Source organism: Henckelia pumila, chromosome 1, assembly GCF_033568475.1.
Source record: "Henckelia pumila isolate YLH828 chromosome 1, ASM3356847v2, whole genome shotgun sequence".
NCBI classification, from domain to species: Eukaryota; Viridiplantae; Streptophyta; class Magnoliopsida; order Lamiales; family Gesneriaceae; genus Henckelia; species Henckelia pumila.
Window position 1 is genome coordinate 151,902,273 of NC_133120.1, and position 19,578 is coordinate 151,921,850.

Below are 19,578 nucleotides of genomic sequence, written 5' to 3' on the forward strand. Positions count from 1 at the left end.
TATAGGACCTTTTGAGATCCTAGAAAAAGTTGGGGCTCAAGCTTACCGAGTGACACTACCACCAAACTTGGAAGGTTTTCACAATGTCTTCCATATCTCCATGTTAAGAAAGTATGTGGAAAATTCTTCTCATGTTATTCGCCATGAGCCAGTGGAATGGACGCCAGACTTGTCCTACGAGGAGATTCCTATTCAAATCTTGGACATACAAGTTCGTAGGTTGAGAAACAGAGAGATTCCAATGGTGAAAGTCTTATGGCGCAACCAGTTGGTTGAAGAAGCTACCTGGGAAACCGAGCATGATATGCGAGCACGCTATCCTGAACTGTTTGGTAAGTCGAATTTCGAGGACGAAATTCTTTTAAGGAGGGTAGAGTTGTAAGGTCCGAAAAGTCCACTAGCTTATTCACGTTTAATTGATTGAATTATATGAATTAATGCATGTTATTTAGATAAATTAATTGTTATGTGAATTATGTGATTTAATTAAATGCCTGAAATGTTATGTGATATGTATGATTTTAAAGTTTTCAGGTTGGTATTAATTTTGGGTCGTAGGGACGAGCCTAGCCTTGGCTTGAGTAAAGAAAATTTGTTTATTTTAAATTAAGTTTAAAGAGATGCAGTGTATTTTTTTTTATTAAATGGGAGGGTAAAATTTTAAAGGATTTTAAGTGTAGCTAATGGGCCTTGTTGAAGCCCATTAGTCACAAAAGAAATAAGCGTTCAGAATTTTATTCTGAACTCTCATTTTGAACGCTCTCTTTTTCTTTCAAATCTCTCTCACTCAAACGCTGCATCAAGGGTAGGGTTCTCCGACTTCTCAAGGCTAGATAGTTCCGCCATCCAGGTTAATCCCAATCAGATGATTCAGGCAAGTTTTTAAAGTTTTGAAACCCATTCAAGAGTATAAATATGTTTGATATGAACCCTAGGTTGATTTATGGTGTTGATTGATGCATGATTTTAGAAAGTTACATGAGTATGTTGTAAAATCGCGAAGCGTGATGCATTCCTGATGTTTTCGGTATAAGTTTATTGAGATTCTAGGGAATTTATGTTGTAAAAATCAAAATTTTGGAAGAAGAGATTTTGAATGAGAAGTTTTGATTCGAAACTTTGAAAAGTTGGATCGTGATGTGCGTATATTTTGAAGTTTTTCATGTGTTTGATTATAAGTTTTGATGGGTGAGTGAATAGATTTGATTTGGAATCGAAAATAACCGAAAAAGAGCAAAAAAAAAATGAAGTTCGCACCCAGCGCGCCTGCTGCCTACGTGCGCAGGCAGTACCACCGGTGCAGGGGCGCAGTTTTGAGCGCACCTGCACTAGGGGGCAGCGTTGGTGGCACAGGGGCGCAAGTTTTCTGCGCCCTTGCACCATAGGTGCTGTCCAAATATTTTTTAAGGTTGTGTTTTGAAATCCTAATTTCATATTTGTGGTCTTTAAAGCTATTTTAAGTATTTTTAAGAATGTTTATGCAAAAGTTTTAAGTTTTCAATGTCCGGGACGGATGGAACGACTCACGTGGATCGAATATACTATGTAATGCATGTTTATGTTTTCAACCTTCATGAAAATTATTTTTCCATGAAAATCATGAAATGTAGGAAGTATTTAATGCATGAATGGTTCTCGCATTGGTTTATGCATGCAAGACATTGTTTATGAAAGTTCATGATGATGGAAGAATAATGATGACGTGCATGAAGAATGATATGATACGAAGAATGTTATTATGTATGAAAACTATTTTGATGACTTATGTGTCTTGTGGTGATTATACGGGGTATGCACTTCGGGATGAGCTCCGGAGCGGCTATCCAAACATGGCTCATGGGATGGTTATACGGGGTATGCACTTCGGGATGAGCTCCGAAGCGGCTATCCAAAGAATGAAAGTTACGGGCGTAATGCCATATGCTTGTTGATCAACAGGAATCTATGAATGGCTCACTATGACGGTTGCCACACTACTCATACTTCATCACCCCAAATATTTTTTATGATATGGCTTTATCAAAGTTATGTTTATTGCATGAAAGTTTAAGTTAATGTTTTCTCTTTTAAAGTTAGAAAATCATTTCTCTGCATGTTCTTGCTGAGTCTTTCGACTCACTATACTTGAATGGTGCAGGTAACGATGATGTGGATGATTTTATTGATGATTATGTGGGCGGACATGAAGAAGAAGCAAGGGTCGGTCCAACGGGCAATGCATGAGTGTGAATGCTTTAGAATGGAAGATGTTTTAAACATTTTTATTTGATGAGAGACAAACAAGTTTTAATTTTTAAGTTGATGGCCATGTTTGGAAAATATTTTTTGATGCTATTCTATTTTTGTGCACTTATTTTACGCACTTTTTAATAAAGAAGATTATTCTTTCGCAAAATTTTTATTTTTACCAAATTTTAAGTATGCATGTTGAGTAATGCTCCGATTGAGAAATTGGGACGTTACACTAGGTGCTTGTGTTTTTTTTTAAAAAAAAAACACTTTTCTGACATTCGAAAGGTACTTTTATGATATATTAAGGTTATTTAATATTTTAAAGATGTTTTTTTAATTTATTTTCATTTTTGTTTTCAAAAACCTTTGTTTTTTTTTTACTTTTTGACATGAATTTTTACTAAAACACTTTTTTGACATGAATTTTTACTAAAACTGTTGTGTTTTTTCATTGAAATATGGCAAACAACAACAGTTTTAATAAAAATTCTTGTCAAAAAGTAAAAAAAACAACGGTTTTTGAAAAACAAACATGAAAATAAATTCAAAAAATATCTTTAAAATATTAAAAACACCTTAATATATCATAAAAGTACCCTTCGGACATCCAAAAGGTGTTTTTTTCAAAAAAAAAAAAAAAAACAAAAGCGCCTAGGCTCTAGAATAGGCACCTAGGCACTATCATTTCTCGCGCCTAGGCGCCACATATGGTGCCTAGGCGCCGGTCAAGTTTAGCGCCTAAGCACCTCTAGTGGCGCCTAGGCGCCTTGCTCCTGAAGCGCGTAGGCGCCTGGACACCTAAGCGCCTAGGCGCTAAACTGGTATAGCGCCAAAGCGCTTATTTTGGCGCCTAAGCGCCTGGACTACCACATTTTGTTTTTAAAAAAAACCATTTTTTGACGTTCGAATGATATTTTTATGATCTTTTAAGGTGTTTTTGGGGTTAGCTAGAGTGTAGCACAAATAAATACATAAGTACTACATAATAAGACATAAAAATAGTACCACATATTCATTAAAATTTTATATCAATGGTGATTAACACATGTTTACACATCAAATATCTAATTTTGCAGTATAAATCAAAATATTTTAGCTTGAAAATGAAGTGGTACGTAGTACTTTAACTAGCAAATAAAGTACAATAACGTATAATTGTGGTATGAAAATTTGTTAAATTTGGTACATCTTCCATACATGTTTTACATTGTGGTGTTGGTGCATGGTCAGAAATGCAGTACCATTTGTATCGATACATAGTACGTTTGTTTAAAATTGAAGTATTATAATTTTTATTTGTGGTATGAGGTTTTGTTAAATTTGGTACATCTTCCATAAATGTTTTACATTGTGGTGTTGATGCGTGGTTCAGAAACGCAGTACCATTTGTAACAATACGTAGTACTTTTGTTTGAAAATTAAGTATAATAACGTGTAACTGTGGTATGAGAATTTGTTAAATTTGGTACATCTTTATTCGTACTGCGTATATACATTACAAGAAGGGAGATCAATGACTAAAACGTGTAACTGTGGTATGAGAATTTGTTAAATTTGGTACATCTTTATTCGTACTGCGTATATACATTACAAGAAGGGAGATCAATGACTAGTAGTTAACACATTTTTATGCATCAAATGCACGATTCAATTATGATTGACACATGTTTATGAATCATAATGTCTAATTTTGGTAGCACGTATGGTGATTATCAAAACACATGTATATGTATCCATTGTTTATGTTTGTAACATCTATGGTTAAAAAAAATTTATCTATGAATTCAATGTCCAAATTTTGTAACATCAATGGTGATTAAAACATTTTCACTCATAAAATGTCTAAATTTTTAGTAACATCAATGGTGATTAAAACATTTTCACTCATAAAATGTCTAAATTTTTAGTATCAATCATGATTATAACATGTTTATGCATCCTAATGTCTAATTTAGTAACATATATGGTTAAATCAACTCTATCTATGCATCCAATGTCCTAATTTTTTATCATCAATGGTGATTAACACATGTTTACAAATCAAATGTCTAATTTTGTAGAATAAATCAAAATAATTTAGCTTGAAAATGAAGTGGTCAGCAACGCAGTGCCATTTATATCTATATGTAGTACTTTAGCTAGAAAATAAAGTATAATAACGTCTAATTATGGTAAGAAAACGTGTTAAATTTGGTACATTTTTCATACATGTTTTACATTGTGGTGTTGGTGTGTGGTCAGAAACACAGTACCATTTGTATTGATACTTAGTACCTTTGCTTGAAAATCAAGTATAATAACGTCTAATTTTGGTATGAGAATTTGTTAAATTTGCTACATCTTCCATACATGTTTTACATTGTGATATTGGTGCGTGGTCAGAAACGCAGTACCATTTATATCTATAGTTAGTACTTTAGCTAGCAAATAAAGTATAATAACGTTAAATTGTGGTATGAGATTTTGTTATATTTGGTACATCTTTCATACATATTTTAAATTTTGGTGTTGTTGCATGGTCTGAAATGCAGTACCATTTGTACTGATACGTAGTACCTCTGCTTGAAAATGAAGTATAACAGCCTCTAATTGTGGGAGAATTTGTTAAATTTGGTATATCTTACATACATGTTTTACATTGTGATGTTGGTGCGTGTTTCAGAAATGCAGCACCATTTGTATTGATACGTAGTACGGTTACTTGAAAATGAAGTATAATAATCTCTAATTGTGGTATGAGAATTTGTTAAATTTGATACATCTTCCATATATGTTTTACATTGTGGTGTTGGTGTGTGATTCAAAACCGCAGTATCATTTGTATTTATAAGTAGTACGTTTACTTGAAAATGAAGTATAATAACATCTAATTGTGGTATGAGAATCTATTAAATTTGGTATATCTTCCGTACATGTTTTACATTGTGGTGTTGGTGCATTATCAGAAACAGTACCATTTGTAATGATACATAGAAATTTTTCTTCAAAATGAAGTATAAAAATGTCTAATTGTGGTATGAGAATTTGTTAAATTTGGTACATCTTTCATACATGTTTTACATTGTGATGTTGGTGCGTGATAAAAAACACAGTACAGTTTGTAACAATGCGTAATACTTTTGCTTGAAAATGAAGTATAATAACTCATAATTGTGATATGAGAATTGTTAAATTTGGTACATGTTTCATACATGTTTTACATTGTGGTGTTGGTGCGTGATCAGAAACATAGTACCATTTGTAACGATACGTAGTACTTTTGCTTGAAAATAAAGTATAATAATGTCTAATTATGGTATGAGAATTTGTTAAATTTGGTACATCTTTTATACATGTTTTATATTGTAGTGTTGGTGCTTGGTCAGAAACGCAGTACTATATATAACGATACGTAGTACATTTTCTTGAAAATAAAGTATAACAATACGTCTAATTATGATATAAGAATTAAAAATCCATTCTACCAAAATTAAACATCCAACTTCATCAACATAGTTATAAAGTGAAATTAAACATCCATTTCACCAAAATACAGTACCACATTCATTAACATAGTTATAAATAGAAATTAAACATCAATTCTACCAAAATACAATATCAACTTCATCAATATGGTTATCCATACGATCAATGTACAGTGCAAAATACACCAACAAAATTGTTGAATTCATTCTCATTTCCCTTAGTCCTTCCCGAAATACTAAAGCAGAGCAACGGCTTGGTGCCTCATACGGCCTTCGGGTACAGCTTTCACCTCAAATCCTACTCGTTTTCAAACCATTTCTAAATAAAAAAAATAAAACAGTGTGAAATAAGTCATAACGAAAAACAACATAATTTAATAGATTTCATCGGATTATCATGCACTGCTTCAAAATCAGCATAATTCAATCAAAAATCAGTGTGTGTCGAAAATAGATCATCACAATTTCATTAAAAACAAGAAATATTTGAGGAAAAAACCGCTATAAATAGAATAAACCAACATATGCCAAATAGAATTCGAAACAAAGTGAACGAACAAGCGCAAAAAACAAACAAAAATTTGAAAAATATTTTATTTATATGATTTTGATTCTAATTTCAGGAAAAATTTTAGATTTCATCCGAGTACATATAATACACTGTGTCATAGAAATTTAATCTTCTTTCATCACCTTTATTAAATAAGTGTTCATCTTCAATGGCACAAACCCACAATTTGATTCAAAAACCACAGTCACATTCACCAAATACCAATCAACTAAAATGCAAATCACCGCCCCAATGAGAAACGCGGCTATCAATATAGCAGTAACCATAAAACACATGCCATTGTAGTCGATTTCAAACAAAAATGACAAGAAGACAATAAAAATTGCAGCAATAATAATTCTCAGAAGAAGGAAAAAGGAAAAAAAAATCGGCTTCATGAAGAAAAATAAAGGTAAGATTTGTGTGTTTTTTACCTAATAACATATTGCTCCCGACTCTCTTTTGATGTCCGTGGTTTTCTTGGTGGGTGCAGACGTCGCTATAGATCACGTTTCCAGACTTCAAGTTGATTAATGGGGAAAAAATAAAACAGGGAAAATATGTTAAATAATGGAAAGAGATGAAAAATAAAAAAAAGTAAAATAACATTCACGCAAATTAATTACATGTTAAAATCAGCCTAATACAATACTTTACGAGAAAAAAATTTATAACAAGAACCTTTAAATGGACATGACTTAATATAAATCAAATATTTCAAATTATTTAGATATCATACAATAATTTACACAAAGGAAGAAATTTCTCAATAAAAATTCACTCTGCTTAAACATAAATTGTAACGACCCGCTGTATCAAGACGGGTCTTTTCAGCGTGCTTATGTCCTCACTCACACGCACCCTGAGAAACTTCCCAGGGGGTCACCCATCCTATAATTGTCTCAAGTCAAGCACGCTTAACTTTGGAGTTCTTATGTGCTGAGCTCCCGAAAAGAAGATGCACCTTCTTGATATGAATAGTACATATGAAATCTTTTAAGCCCTCCTCAACCATGTAGTCCCATACCTACACAGTCTCAGAATCCCTCTCATTTCGGCATGGGATCGGTTCATTCATGTCTCCCTCCGCCTAGAAGCCTACCAGGAGCCGCTCATTGTCCGTGCAACCTCTTGGCACCGGCGATCACTCCCTGCCTCTTCAGCCCCGGGCGTCACATAAATGCATATAGATATCACGTGAGACAATGAGTTATTGAAACATTTCAATGAACCAATAAAGATTTACAATTAAAAAAAAAACGCAGCCTAAGAGCTCAAATACAAATATAAAGATCCCATTTTTTTACACAAAATTTAATCCAAAATCCAAATTTACAAATTAATAAGCACGAAAGCACATAACAACATACAAATTAATAAAGAGAGCAAACTGGTTGAAGCTTCTCGAATCAGCGGAAGGCCCCTACGAGAATGAAAATTTCGAACAGGAGGAAATTTTGAAAAATTGAATAATAACGAATAATATAACGTGAAGAAGGGTGCATATGCCCGTATTAATGGCGATTGACTAGGACGGCGGCGACGGTGACATCAGGGATCACAGAGAAGTGGAGGGAGGAGGAGATATGGGACGAAGCGATCCTGAGGTTGTAGCGAAGGAAAAGCAGTCAAATAGAGCCGAATTTTCCAGTCATTGGCCAAGTCGACCGGTGATGGGCCAAGTCGCTGGTGGATTATTTGGGGCTTAGTGATTTATGTGGTGAAGATTCGAGCGTCAAAGAGGAGGAAGTAAAGAAAGAATCACAAATGGAAACTAAAATAAATTAAAAATAACTTGTATTATTAATGATTTAAAATAAAATAAAAATAATAAATTAGTGAAAAGATGAAATAAGGAGTGAGGAAAAATAATTTATTTGCAAGAGGGAGTGCAGAACAAAAAAATCTTACATGGGTACTGAATCACAAGTTGTGTTTGTATGTGGGGATTTTTCCCCAAGTCTCCCTAATATTTATAGGTACATTTTAGTTTTCATTTTAAAAAAATTAAAAATTCCTTGATTCAAACGTGAATTGTAAAATAAAAACGGAATCAATTGAAACTAAAGTATTTAGCTGGACTGTAGTAGCAGTGCCTAATGTTAACCGAAAAAAGTCCTGTTGATCTGTGCAATTAAGAGTTGAACTTGGTGGAGAGTATTTTGAAACTGGAGGGCGGGATTAATGAATCTATGAATCTTACGGATTGCATGATTTTATCGAAAGTTGGGTGGGTAGATGAGATTGGCGAAATCACACGCACACGAGAACTCTTGAGAAAATTAGCCTACATGTGAATTGAGTTTTGGGAATATAAATTCGGATGCGGATAGATTACTCATTCTTGCTTTGCTCGGGACGAACAAAAGCCTAAGTTTGGGGGGATTTGATAAGTGCATTATATGAACTTAATTTATATATAATATGACTTGAATTTTGTGATGTATCGAGTGGATTTTATGCGCATTTGTTGTTGTTTTTGTGATGTGCAAGGATTGGTGGAAAAGTAACGAGAAAAAGCGGAAGGATGAATTTCGGAGCAGCAATTTCAGAAAATTACTGGAATCCAATCTTGACCGTTCATAATATATTTTAGGATGTTTTAAAGCTACTGTTACAATTTCCGCTCAATCTGACGGTAAGATTATGAGATATGATTTTTTGAAAATTGTCGCGCGAAGCAGAATTTCAGTCCCAAGAGCTGTGCGCGGGCACGCCTATCCACATGCGCGGGCACGCCGTCTGAGAAATTTTGAAGATAATTAGTACACTATCATATCCGCGGGCTCCCCTCTTCTCAAGCGTGCCCGCGCCATCGCGAAAGATAGTTTTTTAAGTTTTTCGGAAAGGAAACCTTGGGACTTTCGTGGGCTTTTATTTATTGGATTTGAAGCACATATAAAAAGGATTCTTTTGCACATAATTGAGGGGGAAAGCCGCCGCACATCAGAAGAGAAATCAAGAGAGCTTAAACGTGAGATTTGGAGAAGAGAAATTTGGGAAAAACATGAAGAACATCAATCAACAAATACGAAGATCGATCGACCGGACACGGAAGACCGACTACGGATTTTTTTTCTTTCTTTTGAATTTATATTATTGATTTGATGTTTAGTTTCATGAACATGAATTGTTTTTGCAATATTTTGATTATGAACTAATTTTTTAGAGTTTAGAGGTTTGATGTAACCTGGTTGAGACGTTTCTACAACTTTTTGATATTTTTGGATTGAATTCTAGTAGGTTAATTGTTTTTCTAGTATTTATTGTCATTTCAATTACTTGATCAATAATTGATTTGTTATATTTATTTAAAATCTGACACTCGGGAGAGGGGATTTTGAATAGGACCAATAGAAAATACACCGTTAATTGTTTATATAGCTCGGGAGAGTATATAACGTTAATGGAGCTTTAGGAAGAACATTGTTTTACACAAGTCACTTCGATTAGATTTTTAATAGGAATATTGGAATTGAACCGTAGTTGATACATATTATTTGACACTCGGGAGAGAGAAATAATACACTTAAGTGTTCTTGACTATTAATTGAATGGAATTCATGAAAATAATTTAATTAGGAGTAGTTGTTGTTGAAACCAGGTGAAATCAAAATTTCTAGACCATTTTCTCTCCTTGATATTTTCTGAGTTGTGTGAGCGCTTTGCTTGATATCTGATATTAGAGAAATGTCTGGTTTTTCTTGGATTTGCTTCTTGAATTTTTTGTATTGGTATCTTTATAGAACTAAGGCTTGAAAATATTTTATATATGGAAGTGTTCATGTAAGTTATAAATTAACCTCAGATTTCGACTTAAGATGAAAATTGGTTTGATGAATGGAAAGTTATTTCTAGTTTTTGAGAAGACCAATATATGGAATGCTTGAGATAAATTTATGAAATCGATTTTTGATTTACTTGTATAGAAATTGAGTATAGAATGTAGCCTAATAAATATTATGCGATTAATGATTTCATTGAAAGGTGGATAAAAGTTTTTACCTCACCACTAAAATGAGATTTTATTTTTATAAGTAATGTTTTATTATTGGACACTATCTTGAATTTTAAGTTTTCATGTAGTGTTCAGTTCCACTTTGAGATTTTCAAGCAGTGATAGAATTATGATTTCCTTCTAGCAAATTACATTATGAGCAAACAATGATATCTTAGCATAAGAGTAAACTCTATCAATTTCAATTGAATGAGAAAGTCTGGGTAAATTAGCTTTCGATGTCTAAGTACCGCCATTGTGATATTTTGGGTTAGCTTCTACGATAGAAGGTAATTATAATAGAACGTATAAAGAATGTCATGATTATCAATGTTATTAAGTTCGTTGTCAATGGCACAATCCATAATGCGTAGGAGACAAATTACGGTACATTCTAAGAGTGTAAAATTTACGGTCGATAATTTGTAAGAATGATAGAAATTATGATGAAATTATGATATAAAGTGGTGACTAGAATTGTGACTCTAATACTTTACTTGAAATTGGGTTTAGCGAAATAAATGACAGTAATCTATTTAAATGGACTAATAAAAATTTTTCAGTGATTTTAATCTTGTGAGAATCATGGATGTTTGTTCAAAATCATAGTATGACAAGGTTTGTCAATCATTAGATTTAATTTGAGGGCGAGGAATTTTTTACAAGGACGTAGAGAAAGCGAAAGAATTTTTTTATTTGAGCACGAGGAATTTTTGACAATGATGTAGAGAAAGCGAAAGAATTTTTGGGAGTGGACTAGGACCTTTTGGGTTATTGGAATATAAAATATTTTAAAATATTGTTAAACCGGGCTTGTAATCCAAAAAAAAGAAATGGAAAACATAGCGTCAAAAAAAGAGAGAGAGAGAAGATGCGTTAAAAAAACGCAAAAACGGAAAATAAAATGAAATAAAACCAATCACGCCCTTTTCATTTCATAAAACTTCATGGCTTTCATAAAAACATAGCTTTTGTAAAGAAATAATAACATGTATATGTAATAGATAGCTAAACCGATCCACGGGAGTCATTACTTCCGTTCCTGATGTCAAAATTGAAAATATTTTCGTAAAAGATTTTCAAAATATTAAAAACACCTTAAAAGATCATAAAAATACTCTTCGAACGTCAAAAAATGGTTTTTAAAAGAAAAATAGGCAGTCCAGTCGCTTAGGTGCCACAGGAAGCGCTTAGGCGCTAGACATGCCTAGCGTGTAGGCGCTAGAAGAGAGGTGCCTAGGCGCCAAACACACGCATGGCGCTTAGGCGCCTAGCGCCTGGGTTGCCCTATTTTTTTTAAAACCATTTTTGACGTCCGAAAGGTTTTTTTATGATATTTTAAGGTATTTAAATATTTTAATGATATTTTATGAAAAAATTTTCAACTTTGTTTTCAAAAACCGTTGTTTTTTGGCCTGCCATATTTTAATGAAAAAATACAATGGTTTTTCAACAACCTTTGTCTTTATATGTGTCAAAGACAACAATTTTTAAATTATTGTCTATGAGCGGGTTTTTATGATCTACGACAACGGTTTTAATTAACTCTTGTCTATGTGCATGTTTTTGGGGGGTTTACGACCGTTTTCGTATGTGCGTGTATTTTAGCTCTACGACAACGTTTTTTCCCACTCGTGTCTTTTTACGTTATTTTCTTTTCCCCACACATACATACACTTGATAGAAAACAAAAAAATATAACCAATGCCTAAGCCTGAACATGTCACCTTCTCGCCTGCCACTATACAACTGTAGTATTTGACTCATATCTCCTTCATTCGACGTCAAAACTTCAAACATTTTGAGTTGTTTTCTTCCTTACGCACGTAGCTTCGATTTGAACCATGAATCGCTATTTTTTATGATTTTTTTCTGCCCAGATTAAGCCCTGTTCTTGAACCGGCACCTTCATGATCATTCCGGAAGACTCTAAAGCATGGTGCTAGAGGTTGTATAAATTCTAGAAGTCTCTATATTATTCATGTTATAGGCTTATGTAGAACTCTCTAGAATATACTTGTACATATACACTTGTATAGAATCATGTAGAGGAAGCATCTAGAATTGTGTAGGAGCTAGAACTTCTGGATAGTTAATCTCCACCATCAGATCAAAAAGATCTTGACCAGTCATTGTAGGAAGCCACCACTATAAAATGGTGGATCCATCATTTGTAACTTACCAAGTTTGAAAGCAATTCAAAGCATTCTCCAAGCTCTATTGTGTGCTTACTTAAACACTTGCACACACTTGCGCAACAAAGACTGCTTTGCTATTACTCGCGAGGGCCGAAGTCAAGGAGCAAAGGCCACACATGCTCATAGAATGACTAAGTCCGTGACAATAATCTCAACAACCTTTCTTGTAGCGACCCTACCCGGATCCGCTAGCTAATCAGAGCTAAGAGCATAATTTAAAAATGCATTAAATAAATCGCTGCGGAAGACTTAAATAAAAACAGACCGGCAGAATACAACCGGTTAAACCAATTCGATTTATACAACCAAATCGAATAAATAGCCTAAAGGCAAAACCTACGGCTAATCCTGCTGTCTTCACTGGTCACTGGCTACTCCAAGCTCCTGGTGCTCAATCCTGCACCCACACCTGCCCCGTCGAATGGGGTGTCCAAATACATAGAAAAGACTGGACGTGAGCTCGAAGCTCAATACGAAAGCACTGGGTAAAACATACAAATATGATGCATGCAAATGATAGGGTATCCATATCTGGGATAACTGTATATAACTGCTCAGTAATGGCGCCTAGGACATGAGTGGTACAACCCGGGGAGCAAACCCTGCATACACTGCTCATTCCTACAGGACGCGGACTGTGTCCTCAGATGCTAACTACCCATGACCCGTCAGTCACTGGGCACTAGACATCAATCGTCCAGACAGGGTTGAGCGGCCCTACATGGCTCATCTCACAAGATGGACAGACACAATATGATATGCACATGCTGCATAATAATATGACATACAAATGCAACATATAAGCATGCAAAACCCGCTGGCTATCTCAGTCTGTACTTACGTACCTTACTACAGGCAGTCTTAGTAGTCCCACTCTAGGTTCCCAGCCTATCATCAACTCTACAATGAAAATATCCATGCATCATTATTTAAGCTCTAAAAGCCTTAACTAACCTATTGCATACTCCTAAATAATTTTAGGAGACCATAGCTATACTTGCGTCCGTCGTCAGCCCGCTGATGACAATTGCCTCAAAACTTAGGCACATCTTCGCCTCAACGTCGGGATCGCTATGCCACTTCCGAATTCCCAATAGGATGCCTAGAACTCCCTAGATCTGAGTTAGAAGGCCTAGGAATTGAGAGAGGAAAAGGAGAGGTGCGAGTTGAAAATGAAATTTCGGACCTCTATTTATAGGCGAAGTTCGGGCCGTCCGAACTCGACTTCGGATCCTCCGAACTGGTTCGGATCCCCCGTTCCTGACTTCAGAGCCTCCGTTCCTGTTCGGAGCCTCCGATCCTGACTTCGGATCCTCCGAAGTCCCATCAATGATGTCACCCATGACGCATTATCTTCGGAGCCTTCGATCCAAGTTCGGATCCTCCGAACCCGTTCGGATCCTCCGATCCAGTTCAGAGCCTCCTAACCCGGTTCGGAGCCTCCGAACCATCCGAACCCTCGGAACCTTCCCGACCATTTTCGAGTGTCCTGAATCCATTTCTGGACTCCGTTAACCCATTTGGAATTTCCTTAATCATGTTTTATTTAATCTAAACATGATTACACGATTAATATATTCATTAATCGCTAATTCTGGATACGGGTTACTACATTTCTTGTTTTCTTTTTATTCTCTTGAGGATCGGGGCCTTTTGAGGATAAATTTCTAGAAAACAGTAGATTTGGTCTTTTGTCGGCATCCTTCGTGCGATTCTTGGGAGGTAACATGCAGTTTTTTAAAAGAACAATCATCAACTCGTTGCCATAAAACATATGATATTATTTTGGTTGTGATATTTATAGGTGCGTATCCTTTTTAAAAAAAAATAATTTTTTTCTACTTACTTTTTGCCTTCATTATCATAAACACTTGGTGGGGGAATTTCCTTTTAGATTTAATAAATTTTTTATTCACATCATTGATCTAACAATTGCTCTTCAGGCCACGAGAAGTCTCATTTCTGCTACTGCCAACTTTGACTATTCCAAGATTTCATCGGTAATTAAGTTAATTATACATATTTTCCCCGTTTTGTCAGTTAATCCGAATTTATGTGGATTTTTCATGTTTTGTGAGTTTCCTTGATTTTAATATGCTGTTATGTTTCCGTGTTGGCTTTTACCAAATATTTTTGGTAGGTTCTGTGATATAGGTCACAATGATTGCTATGTGTAGTGTAAAATTGGTTGCTAGATTCTGTGTAGGTTAACAAGCTGCTACTTGTAAAATAGAGTCAAACTCATAGAACTGTCCAAATATTGAGTATATATCACCACAAGAAATCAATGCCATTCATCCGTTTTCGAGTTTCTCAATCGTCAAACTTGATTCAATGGATTTCATAATCATAAAAGCCTGATCTTCCCCTCCCCTGCCTCCATCACCTAATGACCCAGTGAGGGCTGGATTTTACTGAAAAAATGATTTTTGCTTGTAGAACTTGGGCGAGGAGAAATTTCCATAAATTCAAATAAAAATTTGAGTGCGGTCTAGAGGTGCTATTTTTAAGCCAAAACATCAGCTTTGTACTCCGGCCAGTGGCGTACGGTGGTCGTCCTGACATGGGCGTCCGATTGGAGACCCCTATTGCTGGACTTTGGTAAAAAAAGTTGTGCTTTCTCAAGTCCATTGGAATAGTGGTCATTTTAAAAAAAAAAAAGAGTAGGGTTACTGAAATGTAACATTAGATAAATTATTATTTACTTACTTCATTGCTACATTTCAGGCGATTCTTACGAGGATTATGGACGTGATTGACGGCGGTGATGGAGTAAATGCAAGTCACCCCGTTATTAAATTTTTCAGGATCAGGTCTATAATCTTTCTTTAATAAAGTCTATTATGTTATTTATTATTTTTTGTTTTATGCAAAATTTCATGTTTAATCTATATCTACCATGTTTAATCCATATCCTGCCTTTTTTAAAATAAAGGTCATTATATTGTTCTATTTATTTATTTTTTTGCAAAATATCATATTTAATCCTTATCTACAATTCTACAACATTCTTAGTCCATATCCAATCTTATCGACTTATCGTGTTGTGTTCTGCAGTAAAAAATTTAAAATGGTTCTGATCACCTCCCCTTTGAAATGGGTAACGATTCTTGTAAATAACATTTAACAGCTGGTGATGGTAACATTGAATTGATTAATAGTTTCTTACTTCCTTAATTTGCATTCGATACAACGTTTTTTCTTCTTTCTTTGATATGGTTGCACCGACTATGGTCTATTTCTTCTTTGGTCTGGCTGAATGATATATATTTTCCCGTCTTTTCTTTTTTCATCTTTCAAAAACAATAATCTAGATCATGTATATAAAATAATGGGTGCTATTGTGTTGGGACTTGCAAGACTATACATCCATTATTTCAAACTATATGTGGCTTGTTGTCTTTCGGGTTCCATGTCGCATTCCCGTGCTGCTTTCTGGTGCTGGGACACTATTTAAATGTCTTGCTGATCGTCCTATTTTGCTGATCACAATCTTATTATCTCTTTGGCCTAGATTTTTTCTGATCCTTATGCTCCTCAGGTTATTGGAGGAGCATGGAGTGCCGCCTTGGCTGCTCTTCCTCATTGATGTTTTGATTGCTATAGGCCTAGTCATTGGATCCGTGTATCTGCTTGACAAGTTGGTTGGACTTCGGGACTTGGCCGGAGTCTTTGTGTCTTTTGGCGGACATAACTTTTTTACAGTTGTGTCTGCTGGAAAATAGATACTTCTGTCTTGGATATTGTGTGTTCAACCTTGCGGCAGACACTAATAGAATACTGTCGATCTTTAAAGTTGAACAGCATTGTATGTTGCTCAACTTTAAAGATCGACGGTATTCTATGTTGATCAACTTTAAAGATCGACGGTATCCTGTTAGTGTCTGCCGCAAGGTTGAACACAGACTCTCCAATACAGAAGTCTCTATCTTCCAGCACCAGAAAGCAACATGATGAATGCGACATGGAACCTGAAAGACAGCAAGCCACATATAGTTTGAAATAATGGATGTATAGTCCTGCAATTCCCAACATAATAGCACCCATTATTTTATAAACATGATCTAGATTATTGTTTTTGAAAGATGAAAAAAGAAAATATGGGAAAATGTATATCATTCAGCCAGACCAAAGAAGAAATAAACCATAGTCGATGCAACCATATCAAAGAAAGAATAAGAAATGTTTTATCGAATGCAACTTAAAGAAGTAAGAAACTGTTAATCGGTCCACTGTTACCGTCACCAGCTGTTAAATGTTATCTACAAGAATCGTTACCCATTTCAAAGGGGAGGTGATCAGAACCATTTTTAATTTTTTTACTGCAGAGCACAATATGATAAGTCGATAAGATTGGATATGGAATAAGAATGTTGTAGAATTGTAGATAAGGATTAAACATGATATTTTTCAAAAAATAAATAAATAAATAGAACAACATAATGGCCTTTATTTAAAAAAAAAAAAAGGCAGGATATGGATTAAACATGGTAGATATAGATTAATCATTAAATTTTGGATAAAACAAAAAAATAATAAATAACATAATAGACTTTATTAAAAAAAGATAATAGACCTGATCCTGAAAAATTCAATAACGGGGTGACCTTCATTTACTCCATCACTGTTGTCAATCACGTCCATAATCCTCATAAGAATCGCCTCAAATGTAGTAATGAAGTAACTAAGTAAATAATAATTTATCTAATGTTACATTTCAGTAGGCCTCATTTTTTTTAAAAAAAATGACCACCAGTCCAATGAACTTGAGAAAGCACAACTTCTTTTACCAAAGTGCAGCGATAGGGGTAACCAACCGGAAGCCCATGTCAGGACGACCACCGTACACCACTGGCCGGAGTACAAAGCCGATGTTTTGGCTGAAAAATAGCACCTCCAAACCAAAGTCAAAATTTTATTTGAATTTATGGAAATTTCTCCCCACCCAATTTCTACAAGAAAACATCATTTTTCAGTAAAATTCATCCCTCACTGGGTCATTAGGTGATGGAGGCGGGGGAGGGGAAGATCAAGCTTTTATGATTATGAAATCCATTGAAGCAAAAACGACGATTGAGAAACTCGAAAACGGATGAATGAAAGCGATTTCTTGCGATGAGATATACTCAAGATATGGACAGTGGTATGAGTTTGGCTCTATTTTACAAAAGCACAGTGCTTGTTAACCTACACAGAATCTAGCAACCAATTTTACACTGCACATAGCAGTCATCGTGACTTGTATCACAGAACCTACCAAAAATATGTGGTAAAAGCCAACACGGAAACTTAACAGCATTTTCAGATCAAGGAAACTCACGAAACATGAAAAAATCCACATCAATTCGGCACATTAACTAACAAAAAAGGGGTAAATATGTATAATTGACTAAATTACCGATGAAATCTTGGAACAGTCAAAGTTTCCAGTAGCAGAAATGAAACTTTTCGTGACGTGAAGAGCTATTGTTAGATCAATGATGTGAATAAAAAATTTATTAAATCTAAAAGAAAATTCCACGAAAAAAAATCCGTGAGATCATCTCACAAAAAACCTGCTCAATAATGATTTATGTGTACTCAATCTAGGAGAAATAATAACTTTTAATGACTTTTGTAGAATTTAAAAGTCTAGAGGTATTCAATCTAGGCTTTTATAAACTCTACAAAAGTCTAATGATATTCAACATAGAGTTTCATATTGTTTTAAAATGTCATGCGATATTCAAACTTGATTTTTTAAAACTATATCATAGTCTATAGGTATCCAAAAATGTCCATAAATGATCATTGACTTCTATTAAATTCTTTAGTACAAAATTTGAAACTTTAGGTACAACTATGAAATGCTCAAAATTCTCCATCACTCATGCCAAAGATTTGTAGAGATTTCTAATTATAAAACACCTATAAATCATTCTTTTTATTTCTCCAAACATCTCATGCATTCATCTCTCAATTTATTATTAAAATTATATCAAAACATAAAAATAAAATCATGAAAAAACTATAAATAAAATAAACTTACGTTTAATTGTTATTATTTTATCTAATTTTAAAAATCTTCTCTGTTTTTATTCTTTTTCTTAAAATTTTTCATTTTTCACACACTATTAAAATATTGTATTATAACGAGTAAATTCATATTTAATCATCTTATTTTTTTTTAAAGTTGATTTATGTTGATTACATGGAGAACAGAAAATTTTTGTACCGAATTTATTTGTCATTTTTGATAATTTATTTTAAAATCTATTATTTATGGCTTTTTTAGTAATTGGTGAAAAGCTAATAATTTGTAATAAAAAATTTTTTTACTTCATCGGCGTTTAATCTTGTTATTACATATTAGCAATATCAATATGTTTGGTTTGTTTTTTAAATAAAAATTTCTTCTGTTCTCAGCTAAGGAGTTAAGTATTTTCTCGAAATTATGATATGTTTGTTTGATGGATTCATACCAAATAATTTTCGTAAACATATCTCGATTATTATAATTTAAAATAAACATATTATGATAAATATATTATTTTCGTCAATATAATATAATTTTAAATGCTTTGTATTTGTTTGTAGATATTTGACTATCGACATTTTCAACATCGTTCAAGTCATAAAATCTATAGAATTCTATTAAAAATGTCTATAAAGGGAAAAATCCCGGTTCAGTCCTAAATGTTTGGACACATTCCCGGTTCAGTCCTAAATGTTTCAATGTTCCCGGTTTGGTCCCAAATGTTTTCCAAAAATTTCCGGTTCAGTCCTAATGTTTTTATGTTCCCGATTTGGTCCCAAATGTCTTAAAAAGTTTCCAGTTCAGTCCTAAATGTTTTACGTTAAATATTTCGTCCTAAATATTTTTCAAAAGTTCTCGATTTGGTCTTTCCATCTACAAACAAAAACGTAATAAAAAAATACTTACAAACAAAAGACAAAGTTAAATAAAATAGAAGCTAATAATAAAAATAATAATAATAATAATAATAATAATAATAATAATAATAATAATAAATGAACAAAAATTTCTTTCAAATGAAAATATAATATAAATTATACAAAATAAAATTATAGAATAAAAAAATAATTGAACCGTGCAATCTTATAGTTAAAAACATTATCAATCACAAACAAATAAAT

At 33.8% G+C, this 19,578-nt stretch overlaps 1 protein-coding gene across 1 annotated transcript in view; it reads left to right on the forward strand.

Moving 5' to 3' along the window:
• LOC140874221 (uncharacterized) overlaps window positions 1-16,447 on the forward strand; it is a 38,575-nt gene extending 22,128 nt beyond the window's left edge. Inside the window, exons 10-14 of the mRNA XM_073277506.1 lie at window positions 6-332; window positions 15,756-15,879; window positions 15,983-16,081; window positions 16,147-16,249; window positions 16,304-16,447. Coding sequence (XP_073133607.1) covers window positions 6-332; window positions 15,756-15,879; window positions 15,983-16,081; window positions 16,147-16,249; window positions 16,304-16,447 — 797 coding nt within the window. The remainder of the gene's footprint in view (window positions 1-5; window positions 333-15,755; window positions 15,880-15,982; window positions 16,082-16,146; window positions 16,250-16,303) is intronic.
• Window positions 16,448-19,578: the final 3,131 nt, after the last annotated feature.